The sequence below is a fragment of the Ursus maritimus genome, unplaced genomic scaffold, assembly GCF_017311325.1.
Source record: "Ursus maritimus isolate PB19 unplaced genomic scaffold, ASM1731132v1 scaffold_9, whole genome shotgun sequence".
Lineage (NCBI taxonomy): Eukaryota > Metazoa > Chordata > Mammalia > Carnivora > Ursidae > Ursus > Ursus maritimus.
The window spans coordinates 13343325-13362770 of record NW_024427107.1 but is presented as its reverse complement, the minus strand read 5'-3'; the positions used below and the strand labels follow the sequence as shown (position 1 = coordinate 13362770).

Genomic DNA, 19446 nt, shown 5'->3' with positions numbered 1-19446 from the left:
TCCAGTACCTTCTCTGAGGTCCCATTTCCTAGATCACTGCCGTCATGCTAAAGGGTTTCTTCTTTCCCTGTTCCCTCCTCGCAGCCTCCCTTCCCTCTCCTCCCCTCCCTCCCTCCATGCTTTCATTCTCAGCTCCCTCTCCCTCTTTCTCTGGTGAAACTTTTTTTTTTTAAACTTTTGCTGTTGGAGCAGTCAGACTTGGGATGGTAATGCCTGTGAATCAGAATTGCAGAGCATTAATTTCTTACTATTTAGTGTTCTGTTTCACTCACACAGACTGAGTCACGTGTGCGTTTGATTAGATTCTGAAGGGCCAGATCAAGCTGGTCCTGGGCGTGGGGCCACGTGTTCCAGCAAGACTTGTTTCAGTTTTGAATGATTTGGTCCTTGGGCTGAAACCATCAAAGACTGATTCCAAAAAAACAGAACTGGCAGCACAATTTGTTCCCTTTCCTTTTCTCCAGCATGCTTCATTTTTTTTTTTTAAGGTTTGGAGTTGGGAGACGGGACCAGCTGAGAGAGGAATCCCATAAGTGAGAGAGAAAGGCTGTCTCATCGTTAGGGGAGCATTTCAGCCTGAGTGGTTAGCAGTATTTGGCCATGAGGAAGAGGCCTCTAAAAATAACTGGTGAGCAGAGTTTGCAGTCAGGTCCAGTTTCAGTTCTAGAGGCCTTGCCCGTGGAGCAGTTGGCCAGTCTGGAGCTCTAGTAGGGAAGGGTCGGCGTGCCTGATACCTGCTGATAGCGCTCTGATTTTTGTCTTCCATCTGTGTTATTCATGGATTGAAGAAACCAAAATGGCTGAAGGTAAAGGTGCATTTTTATTGTTTGCGTTAAAAGTGGTTTAGGATGTAGCTGGCAAATTTTATCTTTCTTTTCAGTTGTACACTCTTAAAAATATTTTTGGCCAAGTGCTTCGACTGCATCCTCTACATTTTCTAGTTTGAACTACTGGAGACATCAACTTTTCATGGTAGTTTAATTTTTCATGGAGTAATCTGTCTTTTATCTGAGTATGTTTTGGTATCTTAACTTAGAATATCTTTTAGTATGTTGTACTATCAGAGACCATGTTTTACAAACTTCAGAAAAATGTACAAGCAGTCTTCCTTGGTCTTATAAGTACAGTGAATTTCAAGAATGGCGTGTATTCAGATCTCAAATTACAGGAAATTTAAGGCCTGTGTGAGTCTCATCTTATGTCAGTGAGCACACTTAATTGGTTTAAGCAAAGCTTGACTCAGGCTTTTCCATATGTGGAAACTGACCCAATTTTTGTGAAGTGGGCAATAAATGCAAAGTAAAGACACTAGGATTTTATTTTGTTTTTTTAAGTGGAATTATTAACTTCAAGTGTTCTTTAACAGTGTGTTGAATTCACCTTTCTGTATGTGTTTGGTTTTGCCTTACTTTGTAAGGTAAGAATGTCTTTCCACTTAATTGAAAATAAGCTACGTTAGCTCATTATGTTTTTGTTTTGTTTTTCAATTTGATTTGGAGTTTTTATTTATATGTTTTTATTTGTTATGTTAGATAACCCTACTGGAGTGGTAAAAACTACCACAGTTCTGCTGTGGCATATATATTCACGAACAAAACACCGTCTCAAGATCCCAGATTTCTGTAGCCTTCCCATCCTGCTCATTATGTTGAAATTTTATTTAACAACAAAAAAGAAAAAGACGTGTTAAGACAGCTTCCAACTCTCAGCTGCCTAAGTGGCCACTGGAAGGAGTCTATTCTTAGTCTAGAGAATATGAGTACCCCTACTTTGAACATCGTTTTGAGTAAATGGTTAGAATGGGTCACTTGACTATTACTATAAAGTGCCTCATGTCGCCATGCCAAAGAATTCGAGATATGTATCTTTAGTTCTTTAACAAGACGTTTTCTAGTCTTTTCTGAGGATTATATAATCTATGTAGTGAGGTAAAATCAGCTGGTACTTCTGACCTACTGTTAATGGTTCTTGACTCCCAAATGGTGACATTTTGCAACATGAAAAAATAATCAGTTTGGTGATTTGCTTGACAGTTTTTGTGTTGATTTTTTTAAAAAAATGTAAATGTGTGGGGTTTATATATAAATGCGAAATTACCAGCACAATGCTAAGCAAAACTCATATATGGTTGATTTGTAATTCAATTTGTTGTAACGCATTTAAGTAATTGACTGACCCCTATTCAGGTGCTGGGGTATATCTTCTATTTTCTTTTTTCTCAGCCAAATAAATAAAATGACCTATTGTCCCTAGCCCACATTTTGTAGAGCGACACATTTCGTTGCTCACTGTGGTAGTTTTCTGTGTTGGGTAGTATGGAAGAAGAGTTTTCTGATTTGGAGGTCATTACTTTTGATGGGTCACCGTGGAAAAAAAGGAATCACATAGTTCTTGCCATATTCTTAAGCCCCATTAAAAAAAATCTTCTTGACTAATCAATCCCTGGGACTACAGGTCAAATAATGAGTCAGAAAATGAAATGAGAACACTTAGATTTATTCTGATCTTAGGAAATAGGGTTAACTGCTAGACATTCTTCCAGAATACCTTTGAAACAAAGTGTTCATTTCAGGTTTGCTTAGGGTGTTTTAAACTCTGTTGAAGTGTTCATCTTACTGTGCTTTTTACAGTTAATTGGACAGAAAATAATCTGCCCTTTGGGACTAGGTACACCCTATTTACAAAGTGACATATCATGGGAGCATTACTTGGTGTCAAATAGAAAGTTCCCCTAACAGAGATGTCTTGGGAAAGATTCCTTTCTATAATCTACTGTTTTGTTCCTTTGTGGAATTAGTAAATATTAACAGTAATAAGATTAATACTGGTAGAGTAACTATTTGACATTAGAAAGGATAGATAAAATATTGCTAATGATTTCATATTCTAGCTAAGTAACATTTACCCTTGACATTCATCTTTTAAAATGATAAATTTGTTTGCTAAATAATACTGTAAATGAAAAACATTTCTAAGATTTATTATGCCTTTTTTGCATTCGTAAACAGTTTTAAATAATATTTTAATGACAGACTCAATCTGAATGTCATCATTCCCTTGTACTTAAGATTATTTTAAGGGGAATTTGAGATTATTTTAAGGACAGTTTGAGGTTTGCCTACCAGCATCAATCATAGATCGCCCCCTGCCATTTAGTTTTTCAAATTCTTGCTCTTGCGGCTGGTTTTCATACCTCCTACAGGCCTTCCTTCCAGCAGCATTTTATTGCTTGAACTTCTATAGGTGAGGTTGTCTTTAAAGTATATTCTTTAGTTTTGTGCAGTATGTTAGGAAACTTGATCAAAGTTGTTAGAATCATGGCTAAAACAAATATAAGTCGATTCTAGGCAAAGGTATGTTCTTTACTGTGTTTTCCTCCCCCTCCCCCCTTTCCTGATCTCTGCTACAGTGCGTGCATTTATGTAATTAAAAAAAAAGAAACTTTTTGCACCTTTTACTTATATTTGGTGTTGCTGGTCAGTAACTAAGATGAGTATCTGCTGAATTAACTTGAATAAATGAATCTTTCCTTTTGAGAATCTTAGAAATTTTCCTCCTCCATTTCTGCTTTAAGAAAGAGATAGAAATGGAGATAGAATTGAACTTTGAATTCAAATAATTATTTTGTTTCATTAGCTATTTTATTACAAGCTCATTTTAAGTTATAAATCCATATTTGGAGGTAATATTCCAGAAGGCATTTTTCTTATTATAATTAGTATTCTGTATAAACAGGTATGTATGCATATATTTGTATGCTATATAGAAATAAGGTTGTTTTTTTTTTTAAGATTTATGTATTTATTTGAGAGAGAGAGAGAGAAGGAGTGAGTACGAGTGGGAGGGGCAGGAGGAGAGGGAGAGACTCTCAAGCTGACTGCACGTGGAGCCTGCCCTGGGCTCTATCTCAAGACCCTGAGATCATGACCTGAGCCGAAATCAGGAGTCGGTTGCTTAACCGACTGAGCCACCCAGGCGCCCCAGAAATAAGGTGGTTTCTTTTTATACAGCATTGAAAAATGTCTTCATGTGCATCGAAGTTGTAATAAATTAAGCACATAGCATTGCTAGTGAATCTGTGGCGCTCCCCGTCCCTACTTTTTTCTTTTCTTTTTTAAAATTTTAGTAATGCTGTATATTGTTCTTATAATTTTTATTCTTAAGACACACAACGTATTGGAAATCATCATTTTCCCTCACAACCTTGCAGAAGTTTTCACCCAGCCTCCCCCTCCCATGGCTGTGTTCAGATATTGCAACAGTGAAGCCTGTTTTAAGTGGATTTAATATGTAATGTTATAATGTATGCCCAGTAAGAACTTTTTAATGTAAACATTATGATTTTATATAGCCAGCTTTTAGGAGACTTTTAATGATAGATCATATTAGAAACAGATTAGATGGCCATATGTCATTTGGTAAGTATTCTTTTGTGAATTCACCGTATGACTATAAATCTGGCCGTTTTTGATAAGTCTATTAATATTTAAAGAACATTAGAAAGGGAAATTGACTTTTTTGTTAAGAATGAAATTTGTCTTAGTCATATTTTTATAGACTTAAATATGGATATATAGATAAAAATGTATGTATTTGAGTGTGTATACACACACACAGTCACTTTCAGACTGATTTAGTTTTTATGTGCCCTTTTGAAAAGTTGATCTAGTAATTTGTTTAGAAAACCACGTATCTTTTTTAATAAGAAGAATTTCATTTCATTTTTTTCTTCCAAGAAGATTTGGCAGTATATTCTTGATTCGAGCTACTGGATACCACTACCAGTATTCCGTAATGAGAGTTGGATTTAGGGGTGAGAAAGCAAGTTCTAGCTTAGAGCTAGTGAGCTTTTTAAAGGCATCTAATTTGACCCACTCACGCAGATCAAGGAACTCAGGACCAGAGAAGTCAGGGTCAATTCCTAGCTCTACCCAATTTGTGCCAGGGACTTAGAGTAAACCACTTAATCTTTTTTCTGTAAAACAGAGATGATTATTCCCATCCTCACCCCCAGTGGTTCTGAAGCAGGCACCGCCCTTGTAAGGTGGGAAGAGTTCGGGGGTATTTTTGTTTGGCTTCATCGGGGAGCTACTTACCTTCGGGACCCTAGGAAACCAGGGATGCCAGCTGCCCTGCGGTGTGAGGCACAGTTGCACCGGGTAAAGAGTTGTTCTTTATAGACATCCAGAAACGCCCTCTTGAGATAGACTGACCAGACCTTTGTGAGAATCACATGCCGCCATGCACGTGGGAGCACTTTGAACTACATGGCACGTGCTCAACAGAGAAGGCAGTGTCCTGCTGTACCACCTGCTTGATAAACTTTTCCTTTTCTCAAAGGGTATTTGGGAATATGACATAGCCTTTGAATAATATTTATTATGTTCCTTTTCAAGAGAAATCTGAATACGATGGTCTTTTGTTTAAGGACGGTGTTGACCATTTCTGTCAGTGTCACTTGACTTTCATGATTTTTGTTTACTTTTGGCTGTAAGAAGACTCTTTCCAGAAGGGTAGCAAATGTGATAGATGACACTCAGTGGACTGCAGTATACAGAGCTGTTTCCTGCATTGAGACGGACTGTGAGTGATGAGCCCTTTCCTGCTTCCTTAGGCCCCAGCGGGTCTTGTAAAGGAGGAGGACGGATTGTTGTACTAGTTCGCTTCTCTTCTTTCCTGACCTCTATTTCCTATAAATAGTCTCCTTCCTTCTCAGTCTGTCTCTGGCTAAGAATATGGAGCCATTTTGGGGGGAGATATTTTCTGTGGCCATTAACAGACTTTTTAAGATTCTCCAGAAACTAAGTGGGTCGGAGAAAAGGACGTGGCCACATTTCTATGTGACTTCATGAAGTTGTTGATACGCGCTGAACTTTGGAGGAGGTTATATGTAAAGAACTTAGAAGGAAGGTATACGTATAACATATGATATACATATTCTATCAACCTTTGTTTTAAAAAACATTAAGCAATGATTTTTTTTTTTTTTTTGCATTACTTCTAAGTCAAAGTTTTGCATGTGTGGTGTTGAGTCTGAGCAGAATCTTTTCTGTTTCAAAATCTTTATTTTAGGGGCACCTGGGTGGCTCAGATGGTTGGACGTCTGCCTTCGGCTCAGGTCATGATTTCCAGGTCCTGGGATCGAGTCCTACATCAGGCTCCCAGTTCAGTGCGGAAGCCTGCTTCTCCCTCTCCCTCCGCCCCTCCCCCTGCTTGTGCTCTCTCTCTCTCTCTCCCAAATGAATAAATAAAAACATCCTTTTAAAAAATCTTTATTTTATGTAACATGTTTTGAGAATTTGAGTGAAAAATATTTTTGGAATGATTTACCATTGTAAGTACTTTCAAATTACTGGAGAAATAATTCAGCAAAAAGAGGTTCAATGAGGTGTCTTCTAAAATGACATTGTTCATCTGTCTTATTTTTAAACAGAGACAAAGCATGGAGGACACAAAAATGGGAGGAAAGGAGGACTTTCTGGAAGTTCATTTTTCACATGGTTTATGGTCATTGCATTGCTGGGAGTCTGGACATCAGTAGCGGTCGTCTGGTTTGATCTTGTTGATTATGAGGAAGTTTTAGGTAAGAATTTGGTATTGTTTCTTATGTGAATTTGTAAGCACGAAAGACATCCTTTAATAATCTTAAAGATTTATCATTGTTTTGGGTGTAATTTCTGTAGCCTTTCAGTTGTTCTCAACAGTGTAGGAACAAAAGGGGATGTTATTAGGGTTACCTGGGAGTAGTGGCTTTTCAACTTCTTTGAACATAATCTGTAGTAAAAATAAAAAATAGACATTTTATTGTACGGATATCACACAGAAAAGTTTTATCAAATAGTACTTAACCCTTAGGAAATGCAATACTATATAATTTCTATTCCATCTTGTTATATTAATTTTAAACATTCGTGAGCCACTGAATTTATGTTGGGACCCAGTTTGCAAGACCCTTCCTTTAGAGAGCATTTGGAAGCACACCCTTCGTCTTCGTTGGAATGAATTAGTGTGTGTGTATGTGTATATGTGTGTATTGGTGTTGGTACGGGGAGTGTGTGTGTGTCTCTGTGTCTGTTGGGATAGGTGCTGTCTGTATGCTGTTGAGGAGGTTGCCATGTTATTTCTCATAGTTGTCTTCCTTCTTATTTTTCCCTTTTCTCCCCATAATCACTGCAGTTTTTCATAACTTTTTACATTAATGATTCTTTACCATTTTTGGAGTTATAGTCAGTCCAAAGTCACAAAGTCTTTTTTAAATTGAGATGAAATTTACATAACATAAAATTCAATATTGTTAATATGTGAAAATGTACAGTTTACTGGTTTTTAATATATTCCTCATCTAATTCAGAATATTTTCATCACTCCCTCCTCCCCTCTCCTGGCAAACACTAATATACTTTCTGTGTCTATGATTTTCTTACTCTTGACATTTCATATAAATGGAATCATACAATATGTGGCCTTTTGTATCTGCCTTTTTGCATTTAGCTTACCGTTTTCAGGGTTCAAGACTTGCTTCATTTTATAGCCGAATAATATTCCATTGTGTGGATATGCACCACGTTTTGCTTATCCAGTCATCAGTGATGGACCTTTGGTTTCTTTCCACTTTTTGGCTACTGTGAATACATGGTCTTCCTCTTTAATGATCCCCAGTGAAAAGTGTGGACCCTGTCACTGAACAAAATGCATGCTCCTCTCTATGTACCGCATTGCATAGAAAACCCCCTCCCTTCCATAAAGCCTGTGTACTTCTGCTTTAGAGGTTAGATTATGGCCATCTTTTGGTTGGGGGGGTGGAGGCAAAACACGCTTATGGATAAGCTGCCATTTATTGAAACTTTTCATTATTAACTAAAGAAAAGTGTCTCTGGATAGATGATAGAGTAAGAGAGGAAGAATTTTAGTTCGGAGACAAACTTCTGAGTAGATCTGTGCTTTTGTTGACTTACAGTGATATATTGTTAGGGAACATCTGTTAAACAAAAGAAGAGATTAAAAATGTTTGTACATTTAAGGGCAAGTAACAATTTTCGTGTTTTTGCATGCATGCAGCCAAAGCAAAGGACTTCCGTTATAACTTATCGGAGGTACTTCAAGGTAGGCTATTGGAGATGCGTTTTAAGTCTACTTGTCTAAGTCTCTAAAACCTCATCCTCATTCTATTAACGTAGTCATCCCCTGCATCAGAGAAAATAGGTGGTAGGACCAATTTCCCCCTTTAAGTTTGTCAGAAAGTATGGTATTTTCTATCTTTGTGATGTTACCTGAGCTCTGCGCTATAGATAGCCTCCACCTGCAGACAAGCGCTTGCTTATATCTTCTTAGCAGAGAAATGATAACTTCCTTATCTCTCCATTATGATTACTAGTATTTTTTATTTTTAATGTGTGTGTGTGTGCTTTCTAAACCAGAATCCTACACAGCTAGTTAACTCTTTTCCTAAGTAGAACAAGGGCTCTGGGAGGGTCAGGATTGATCACAGCCACTCTCCCCCAAAAGTTCTGCCTGCTCTCCTGCAATGTTTTCACTTCTGTTTTATTAGAGACGTGGTAACGGTGCTGCAGACTGGTTTTTTAGTACTAATGCTATATTTGTGGATGCTGTTTAAAATATTGCTATATATGATGTCTCCTCACAGCCATTGTCCAGTGCTGAGTTCTAAGTGATGTTGATTTTAGAATCTTTTTTAGGGAATTGTATGTACTTGACTCACGTTTGGAATGCTAAACATAGCAGTGCTCCTAGATGATAAAGCCTTAAGATAACATTTTACTCTGCTTGAAGAGGAAAGGCTCTGGGAGTACTGTCTCCTGAAGTGGTCTGTTTTAAGCCTTGTTTTTTTTCTTGGTAGTAGATGGCCAGGCTAGTTAAGTTTTAAGTGGGATAACTAAGTTTTCCTTTGTCATTTCAGGAAGCCAGTTTTATATACTATATTTCCAGAAGTCTTTTTTTTTTTTTAAGTTGATTCATGATGTTTCTGTTATGAGTCATTATTGTAAAATATAAAATTAATTGCCCTCTTATTTTTAGTGCTTGCACTTGACATTAATTATTTATATTTAGTCTTTATTTGAGGCTTGGTGGGTGTTCTTTTTATTTTGAATACTGATGGCGTGAGGAGCTTTCATACTGTAGAAGCATTACATTTTACGCAACTGTTGGAAATCTAATAATGTTTCTTATATATGTTGAAATTTTTACCTAAACTATTTTTAGCGTCATAATAAAAAAATTCATCTGAAATGATTACATCAGGGGATTGTTAAAATTTTAAGGAAAATATCATCTCAGTTATATTTCTTAGATTATAAGGCGAACATTTCCTGAATCTGTCAGTGAATCTTCTATTATTTTTAGGTAAGATCTTCACTGAGCACTGCCTTTCAGGATTCAGAGAGCAAAGAATTGCATTGATTGGTAATATTTATGGCTGACGGTCAGGACTGCAATAAGTGGTGATGCCTTATCAAACTTGTTTTCCCTTTTCTTCCCATCCATCTTCTCCTCCCTCTTGCAGGAAAACTAGGAATCTATGATGCTGATGGTGATGGAGATTTTGATGTGGATGATGCCAAAGTTTTACTAGGCAAGTAAACGTTTTATTTTTTGTTAGTGGTGGTAAAATGCTGGAAACAGAACAATATCTTTGCCTCGATAATAGCTATGTCCAGTCACACACGTTTTCTGGAAGATATTTTCCCACTTCAGTTCTCACTGAAATGTTAATGGCTTAATTGTTTTTCTATGGACTTATATTTCAATATATTTTTATAAATGGATATGTATATAGCTCTTGCACATATATTTTTAATAAGCATAACTTCATATCTGTGTTCAGATTTATGAACTTCATATTTGAACATATAGATAATGTACTAGCCTGTTTTCAAATATGGTAATTATAGCCACTTTTTAGCATTACTTGATGTAATTCACTTCAATTTGAAAATGTAAGTTTCTAAAGGCTTACATAAATCCATTTTGAAATAAAATTGTGGTAGTGGATGTTTTATAAATGTCCTGTGCATATTTTAATAGTAACATTAAAATACGAACCAGTAGTTTTTGGCTGGGTTTCTTTATTTTAGAAATCTTGAGCCCTTATCTTTCTACCCCCAGAATTACCTGTCTTTATCATTGAGATTATTTCTTGTAATATATAAATATGTGATATTCCCTCATTTCTTTGAAAATGCTGCCTTCCTAGGAAGGATGATGCCGATTTTGATATGCGGACTTTGTGTAGTCTGCCCTGTGAGGTGTGTGTTTCCGCTAGTTGAAGAGCATCACTTCCTTTGCTTTACTATGTAGTGTTATGTGTATTAACATTGTGTATACTACAGTACTTAGAAAAATAACAAATACATCATGGTAATGTATACCATGCTTACTAGAGTAATGGTGCAAACAAATTCATCTCAGACACACAATTCTGTGTTTATTTCATGGATATGAAAAAAATGGGAGGGTATCACATCTATAACCAATGGAGCAGTATTAGGTAGATTAAAATCTTAACCTCCTTATAAAACAGTAAGTTCTAAATATGAGAAAAGGGTTTTAGTTATAATTACATGTGATTTAGCTTCTTAATTTTGACCTTAGTTTATGTTTTCTTATTACTTCTCAGTGGGAATTATGTTTGCTACTTAATAGCGGAAGCTTACTATCAATGAATTTTTTTTTCCTGTCTTAACCATAATGGAATTTGCTATCTAATTTTGTCATTACATATCTAAATTTTTCTATGGGAATAGTAAATCCTCAGAAGACTATAATCCTAGACATGCAAAAGAAGTAAAATATATAGAATTTAATTATCAGAATGATGCTGATTTGCTTGCCTATAAATGGTTTATTATTCCATTGTATTTCTTTACTTTAAATAATGGATTCTGAATAGTAAACCTTTTTCATTTTAAAGATAACTTCATGTGGGCCATGTTTCCTCATTTTTAGAAATAATATTATTTCTCATCTATATATATATAGAGAGAGAGGCTTAGAATCAGCTATGTGAAAAAAAATAAAATCAGCTATGTGGTCTGTCGGATAGGAAATATCAACTATTAAAAATTAAAATATTTCTTCTATAGAACACACTGATTTCTATGGCAAACTTACATTAATAACTTGAGTTTTACTGTTTTAGATTGCAAGAGTTTATCTCCTGTAAGGTTTTTAAGCAACCATTAAGAGGTTAATTGATTGTAACATAGAACATTGCCCTTTGCAGTAGACATGTATTTGGTAAGGACAAATCATAACTTGTTCCTTTTATAAGAATTATATATTTGGAGGTAGAATCGAATTTGATGAATCTCAGAGTTCATTTTGGTAATTTGACTATTAAATGCACAAAGGCTAAAATAAACAATTTTATCATATAAAGGTACTAATTCACAGTTAGCTTGTGGCTTCACAATTAGCTGGAACAAACCAAAGGTGAGCTGTCAGGCTCACTTATGTCTTCTGACCTTATTTCTATAGTGATTGAATTCTCTGCATGAAATACAAGCTTGACTGGAATTGAATTTTATGACTGAAGCTCTTTTTTAGTTTTGTGAGGTTATTGTAGCTTAGTTGTGCCTTTTTACTGGCAAGTGGTTTCAAAGAGAGAGCCTGGTGAGATTCTTGGGGTACAGACATTAACGGGCTTTGTATGTTCAGGGAGATGTTACAGGGGGGCAAATTGAGTGATACCCAAAAAGAAGCCAGGCTTCCTGGGTGTATTCTCCTCGGAGAGGCAGCTCAGGGGTAGGAGTTTTGGATTAAGGCAAGGGGAAACCAGAAGGCAGATGCAGGTAGGAAGCTAGAGATTAGGGGAGAGCTTTGAGTAAGAGTTGAAATATGCTGAGCTTTCGTAGGCTTGGCATTTCTTTCATAAGTATTTCTTTCCGCATTCTTAAATTTGCATAATCTAAGTCTTACCAATTTGAGGAAGTGTATGCATTCATATTTACATTCCACATTTTAAGATTTGGTTTTTCTTGTGAAATATAAAGAGAATGAAATATGTGTGAGTAAATCAAGATATTCTGAACAGCCATCATTAGTTCTATTTCATTGTTTCTGGCCATGGCCCTTACGTTCTACTTTGAAAATATTCTGAGCCTTTCCTAGTTTACATAGCTTCCTACTTTTGTGGCCAAATTATTTAGAATAAATAATCTTTGATATTGGTTTGGATTATTGAAAACTACATTGTTGGAAATTGTATTCTTTGAAAACTTGTTTCCCGAATAAAATCAACAGGAAAATGGTCCAAGGACCAATTGCTGAGAGTAACATCATTTTAGAGTAAGGCCGCCGAAGGACTGCATGATTGTCCTTTTGTCCATGACTAGCACCTAGCTGGCACCGGATCGGGTGTGGCTGGAGAACAAAAGGGAAGCCAGTCAACAATTCCTAGAGCCTGATAAGCATTTGTAGACTGGACAGATGCCTAAGTGAACTGGATCTTGGCCACTTGGAGGTGCTCACGCTCTGCCCTTGTGTTCGGGCCCGCTCTTAGAGGCTGAGGAATTCTATACCCGGAATATTTCCTTTTTCTCTGTGGAGTAGTATTTTTGTCTTCAGAGCCACAGGAAGGTTGCAGAGTTGGGTCAGTAGTTTGCTCAGGTACTTTGGCAAAGTCATGTCATATTGAAGGCTGGTGAAGTTTTATATTTTATATTTGATACTTTGAAGTACTAATATTTGAAAATGGAGAAGAATAAACATGTTTATTATAAATATACAACTATGGTGTTTTAAGGCAGGAAGAAGAAACCATGTTATTCCCACAGAGATTTCAGTGGGAATACAGATGTCTGTTCATAGCACTTGTCAACTGTTAAATTCAGTGAAAAAATATTCTAGTTGTGTCAACGAATAATTTAAATACCAAAAATACTCACTGCAGTTTATTTTCTCCCTTGACCCCCATACATGAACAATGATATGATATAATGCTTCTCTTCATTAAAGTAGGGAAAATACACTGTATACTTTAATATTTATGCTAGCTGTCTTACTCTTGTACCTTACCTGCCTGTCTTGTTTCCTGGCTGTTATGCTCCATGGAGAAATGTTGAGTGGCCAAAGGCCGACCTACTGAATGAGGTGATTATCCTCGGAGAAGCTCTCAAGTGATGGATGTTCACATTTCTTAGAGCCAGAACTTTCTACCCTGTGTTTTTTTCTTTCACCATTACGGGTCTTGTTATATAGGCTGTGGCAGTATCGGTGGATTTTGGTATTTACTGGGCTGAGAGATGTTTCTTACCCAAAGCCAGTTCTAAACAGTAAAAAAAATGGTAAAACCAACATGTACTTCACTTTCTTTCCATCGTGATGGCCTGTTTTGGGACTAATACTTAAACAACAGGAGTCACGCGTCTTTGCAATAGAAGCTAATTTCTTGGGCTTATGGGAAGAGGACTTTTAATATTCCTGTTGCAGGTGGCTGGAGGGGCCTTGATCAAATTTAATATTGGTTAGCAGCGTGAATTGCTATTAATGGCTGACTGTTCTTATTGGTCAGAATTATAGGACCATGAGTAAGTAGCCAGAGCACTGTAAAGCTAACATTTGATAGTATGAACATTTGATTATCTGATAGAATTTGAATAAATTTATGTCTGTGGATGCTATAAATGGTAATCTTGCCAGTCATATTAATCCCAGAGTTTCTTAAGTAAACTCTAGGTCCAAAGGGGAAAAGGGTGAGGAAATGAACCTTTTTCTTTTCTTCAGTGAATATTTATTGATATATGTAAGTGCTTGTATAATCAACTCTCGATAATATCTGGTTGGTAAATCAGCAAATGTGGAGGCTGTCAGAGAGATCTGTCTTTCTACCCTCCTACTACTTTTGTTCGTTCTTCCCATTGACATGAATCGATTTTGGCTAACACAATTTTGTTTGGGGCTCTAGATTCTCTAATGAGAGAAAGGCAAACCTTGTGAGGGGCTGGTAGGAATGGTGAGGATTGGTCAAACTGTGCCTTGCCTGTAGTACATATGATTGAGAGTTGATTGTAAGGTGTGCATCTTAATGAGTTTCTTTGTTTTCCCAAGTATCTTTTCTGTAAACTTCCGTGACCATGATGCACATCCTTTTTGAGATCACTCTTCCTCAACTTCTTTTTTCCACCTAACTGCTCTCCTTATTTTCTCTTTCTCTCTTCCTTTATTCTTATGTAGGCCTGACCAAAGATGGCAGTAATGAAAATATTGATTCTCTTGAGGAAGTCCTTAATATTTTAGCAGAGGAAAGTTCAGATTGGTTTTATGGTTTCCTCTCATTTCTCTATGATATAATGACTCCCTTTGAAATGCTAGAAGAGGAAGAAGAAGAAAGCGAATCCGCAGATGGTGTTGATGGTACGTCACAGAACGAAGGGGTTCAGGGCAAGACTTGTGTCATTTTGGATTTACATAACCAGTAACTTTGATTCAGGGACTGAAGTCATGGGCTTATGAAAACCCGAAGCAGTGTCCTGTTTCTTTCTTTCCTTTGCTCACCCAGGGCTTCACGAGCAGTGGGGCAGCTGTGATCAAACAGCACAAGGCAACCATGTGATCTCTCTCCCCAGTCCAGCTCCTAGCTAGTCCCTTGCTCGGCTCCCCCACTTCTAGTGAAGAAGGGGGCACTCCTCGTTCTTGTAGTAGTCTGCAAAGTGCATTGAGAATGATGTTCTTGGTGGTGTCATTGGTTTCTGTATCGTTTTGTTTCAACTTATGTATTCACTGAACTAAATTCAGAAACTTCATAGCAGATTGTTTTGTGATTAACCCTTGATGCTTGTCTTTCTAACACACTATTAATTGAGATGATTATGGTGGACTTGATTATAAAAATGTTTCCAGCATGATTCATAAATTAAATGATTCTCTGTTGATCTTTAACATGACTGGTGTGTAAAGTGATGGTTCTTTAACACGCTGATATTTTTTAATTGTAATTTGTTTAGGTTAACTTATTTGTCAGATAGGTTAATACAAATTTCGGTGTAAAATTCTGTATTAATGGTGCTTTTAAAATAATTTGAAAATAACCCCATGTTTTTGCCTTAGGGTAGTGAAATTACTGTATTCAAGTAGTAGTAGGCCTGAATATTTCTGTATGAAAGCAAAATTTATTTTTAATTTTATTTCCAAATACCCATCCAGAGAAAGTAATTTGTATTTTTTTTAAGCAGGCATAGTGCACAAGAGGGAAAATGTGAATATGTATCTTAAATAATGCTGTACATATTAAAATTATTCATCCTAAATAAGTCTTTTTCTATTTTTTTCTTGTATTTCCTTATTAAGTGGCTATCACCTTTGGCTTAGGTAGAATTTGATTTTTAGATTTATAAATTTTTAAATTTACTATAGTGGTAATTCTTTTCAGGAGAATATATATATATATATATTTTTTTTTTGCCATTAGAAGACCTTAAAAAACATTTTTGAATCAGTTCATTTAAGATGAGTTTGCTTCATTAACAGCAAGAGGAATTGTATTAGCTGTATATAACATGCATTCATAAAATGAGATTTCATCTATTTCCTTAAGGCTTGAAAGCCATTAGGACCTCTGGTTTCTGTTACCCTTTTAGGGAGTGGTGCTTCGTGGTTTTAAATCTCTTTGAGCTTCTATGAAACTTAACTTGGCTGTGATTCCTCATAGAGCTTAAAATGCGAATATGTTTCTATTTTTGAACATTTTATTTGTTTAACTATAGTAATTTCTCCTTTTCAAATATTCATTCCTTGTGTTTTCATATGTAACCAAATTGCTTTCATGGGAGAAGCTTTCAGTGGTTTTCAATGCTTTCAATGGGAGAAGTCACCCATTTATTTCAGAGGGGAACATGACAAATTTAGTGTCTCTGTTGGAAAGCAGGATCCTAGGCTATTCAGCTATTTGTAAGTATGTATCAGAACTCAGCCATAGCCAGGAAGTTAAAAGTATCAAATCAGAACGCAGGAAACGCATCGACTTCCCCCTTTACTCACCACTTACGTGTCAGAAGAAACTGTGCAAGTTGCTTATCTTGAGCATTATTTTAAAGCTGCTTTTGCATATGGCTGCACACGTTGTGCATGGGACAGTGATCTTCTAAAGCTCACGTGGCTAGTAAAACTCTAGCTCGTCTTTCCCTAATTATTTGGGGAATATGTTTCATTCTGTTCATGTTTCTTACCGTGAAAAGCTTCTGATTTTGAAATGTTAATATCCTGGAACACATAAGTATGATTTTAATAATGTTCTTTTTTGAAAGTTGATGCAGTCCTTGTCCATATTGATTGTGTCTTCCACTTTGAGTTGGAGTACTGTGAAATACCAAATTTCGTTAGGTTTAAATTGAAAACGATCTTGGGCCTCACTCTCAATGAAATTCATGTAGCCAAGTGTCGAGATGTATTTTTTAAAGCAGTCTTATTTTTCCGTGCTTCATGACTACTAACTCTAGAAGATGTGTGATCAGTTCAAGAAGTAAATGAGTTAAATTTGTGTGTTAAAATGTTTGCAGTCATTAATTTCTTATCAGGCTCTTTCTTTTGTCATGATAATGATACTAATGCATGTTTTATGTACAGAAATTAATTATGCTGTATTTTTGTAAGTGAAAAATAAGGACGTGAGGAGATAATTTTCTATTTATCTAGTACCCCCTGTAGTCAGCCCTGTTGCAAAGTCTCTGATGAAGGTGAAACCTAGGGAGCTGGTGGACCCCTGACTTCTGTGACTTCCTTCAACTTGTGGCTAAGGCTTGTTTTGGTGAGAAAAAAATGAAGTTGTTTGCAACAGTAGTGTAGAGTATTTTGAAGCTGATCAAAATTACTTCGCTTAAATTTTATTTATTATATACGTTAGGATTTTTAATTTCTCTAAGGATGTATTGTGTACTTTTCTGTTTCATAGTGTAAATATTTTCCTAGCTTTATGTCTTTTAAGCTTACTAAAAAGGCAAATTGTATTCTGTACATTAGAATATTTATTTGTATTTATGGAATTTTGAGTTGTATCACATTTACTTTGCAGAATTTTCTGACTTCAAACACGCAGAGGCACTTGGCAGTGTGAGCTCTGCGAACAGCTGTAGTGTCGTCCGCTCAGAGCTGGCCCGCCTGTTTCCTTAGACGCACCGCCATGGGTCCAGTTGGGTTTTCTGAAGTTTGGCTCAAAAACGGGAAGTGGCCCTCTGGAGATTTCTTTTCTGCACTGTAGCTTCTTTCAGCCCGGATTTTCTCTGGGACGCAAGCGGTGGGGTGTCAGTCAGGTGGAGAACCGTCTTCTGGGTGCTGGTCATATTGAACCCCGAGGCCTCGCCACCAGCTTGCTGCCTGGGAGAATCGCCTGGACGCCTTGGGCGTAATGGAATGCTGGGTGATCCTGCCTTTCATCCTGTACTTGATTCTTTTCTTCCAGGAATTACCTGCCTGTCTCATAGAGCTGTATCCAGACATGTAAGAGAACTTTTCTGTTTGAATTCTGGCTTGTTTTTATTTACAGTTAGCTAGACTGAATAAAATGTTTTCTGTGTACCCTGATAAAGCTTGGGAGAATTCTCAAAATAACTGTAGGCCTAGGTAGTCTCTCTTAATTTGATCGATCTCTTGGTAGATACACCTTTTGGTGATTGAGATCATGATCTTTTCTAAATAAGATGCTGGTCCATAAGTAAGTAGTTTTCTGTGATTTGGGCTGTGGAATTTTCTTTGATTGCAGTGCATATTTGGAGCATTTTCATGAAATTCACCGACTCAGACTTTATTATCACAAGTTAATTGACAGAATTGTTGCCAGATTCTCTGCTTCTGATATTTGTTGATATTTGTATAACCAAGAAATACATGGGAGTAGATATTAACTAGAGTGTGAGGTCCTTGTAGTTAGGAAACAGGTCTTAAGCTCCATTTGAATCCCTCTTCAAAGCTGAGCCCAACATAGGATATTTATTAAATATTTGCTGGGGTTATTAGTCTTGATGAATGATAACCTCAGAAGTTACCCATTGTCTAATAAAACACTGAGGGTTTTTTTTTTAAACCAACTTAAATAAGTGAAAAAATTATTGGACATTTTTTTTTTTCAAGAGAAACGACATTTTGAATTTTCATATGGGAAACTGACCTGCGCTAACTGACGTCTTCTGGTGAGCTTTCCAGTGTCTCTTGTGTTTGTATTTGAGTCTGCTTCCTCATGCAAACTTCCGGTCTCTGGATGCAGTCCCTTCCTAAACTTCGAGTCATGCCATTCTCTTTATGTTCTAATCTTGCCTTCCCCATTTACCATAGGGCATTGGAAGGTTTGTAGCTTCCAGGCAAAAATGCCTGTGATAATACTGTTATACCATGTATTTAAAAATAAAAAGGGAATTGGTGTAGTGCCCTGGCATGCGTTTTAGCCAAACTAGACATCCATTCTAGAGCAACAGTCTGCCTAGAGCAGAGAACCGTTACTTAGGCATTTGGGGCCATTTTATTTTATTTTATTTTATTTTATTTTATTTTATTTTATTTTTTGCCATCTGTGGTCAGCGTTGAAATAAATTGTGATGTTTCAATATGGGAAGGAGGAAGATGAGAAACTGAAGCTGAAGGTGACTCACAGATCTCACCAGGGACTATGGGAGTGACGGAAGTGACCAAAGTACAGAGTGATACCCAGCCAACCAAGTCTATGGCCAGCTCTCCGAAAACCTGTAGTAGCTACTTGGATTTCTGTAATGGAGCCAGTCTTCTAAAATTATGTCTGTTGCATGTGGTGGAACCACAAGTCCAACCATTGGCTTAATGATTCAGCATTTTAATTTGATACAGAACATTTCAGCTTGAAAATGTGTGTGGGATAGTGGCTCTGAGGCAGTTGCCAAAATAACATTAATTACTTTTAGGCAACTCAAGTTTTAAGGGCAGAACATAAGACCTGTCCTTTTTAATTTCTGTTAAAAACTTCTCAAAAAGTTAACAGAGCTATTAACAGTAATCACCTTAACCATCAGGATAACCATACGGCCAGAGGAAGTAAAGAACATGCTGATTACTTATTCTTGCCATTCTCTTTGGCTGCAACCACTTCCTGATGCTTTTTTGATGACTGCCTTCAGTTGAAATGTGTTCTGTCAACAAAAACAACTTTCATCCCAGTGAGTTACAGAATACCAGAATGCTTCCTTTTCAGGCTCTGATTGATAAGATTTTCTATATACTACATGGAAACTATTTTTAAGGAGTTATATTGTCATGAATTTTATTGTTTGATAAATTTGCTCCCCGCCCCTTTTTGCCCTGGGTATTGACTTTGGTAGTGGAGAGAGAAGAAAAGAAAAATAGGGCATGCTTGCTGATTTTTGACAGTAAAGGAAGTCCACATCAACCATAGTTACAAATTTAATTCTGTCTATAATTAGGAATTATATAAAATTATGTAAAAGCAAGGTCTTACATACTTGCCCTGAG

General features: G+C 36.6%; 1 protein-coding gene across 4 annotated transcripts in view; it reads left to right on the top strand.

Moving 5' to 3' along the window:
• ASPH (aspartate beta-hydroxylase) overlaps positions 1-19446 on the top strand; it is a 209561-nt gene that overhangs the window by 28572 nt on the left and 161543 nt on the right. For 2 of the 4 annotated variants that reach the window (XM_040626070.1, XM_040626071.1), the window contains exons 2-3: positions 6434-6583; positions 9524-9592. In XM_040626070.1, coding sequence (XP_040482004.1) covers positions 6434-6583; positions 9524-9592 — 219 coding nt within the window. Of the gene's footprint in view, positions 1-556; positions 807-6433; positions 6584-9523; positions 9593-19446 lie in introns of those variants that run through there. The other 2 variants (XM_008706727.2, XM_008706728.2) reach the window with 2 other exon arrangements.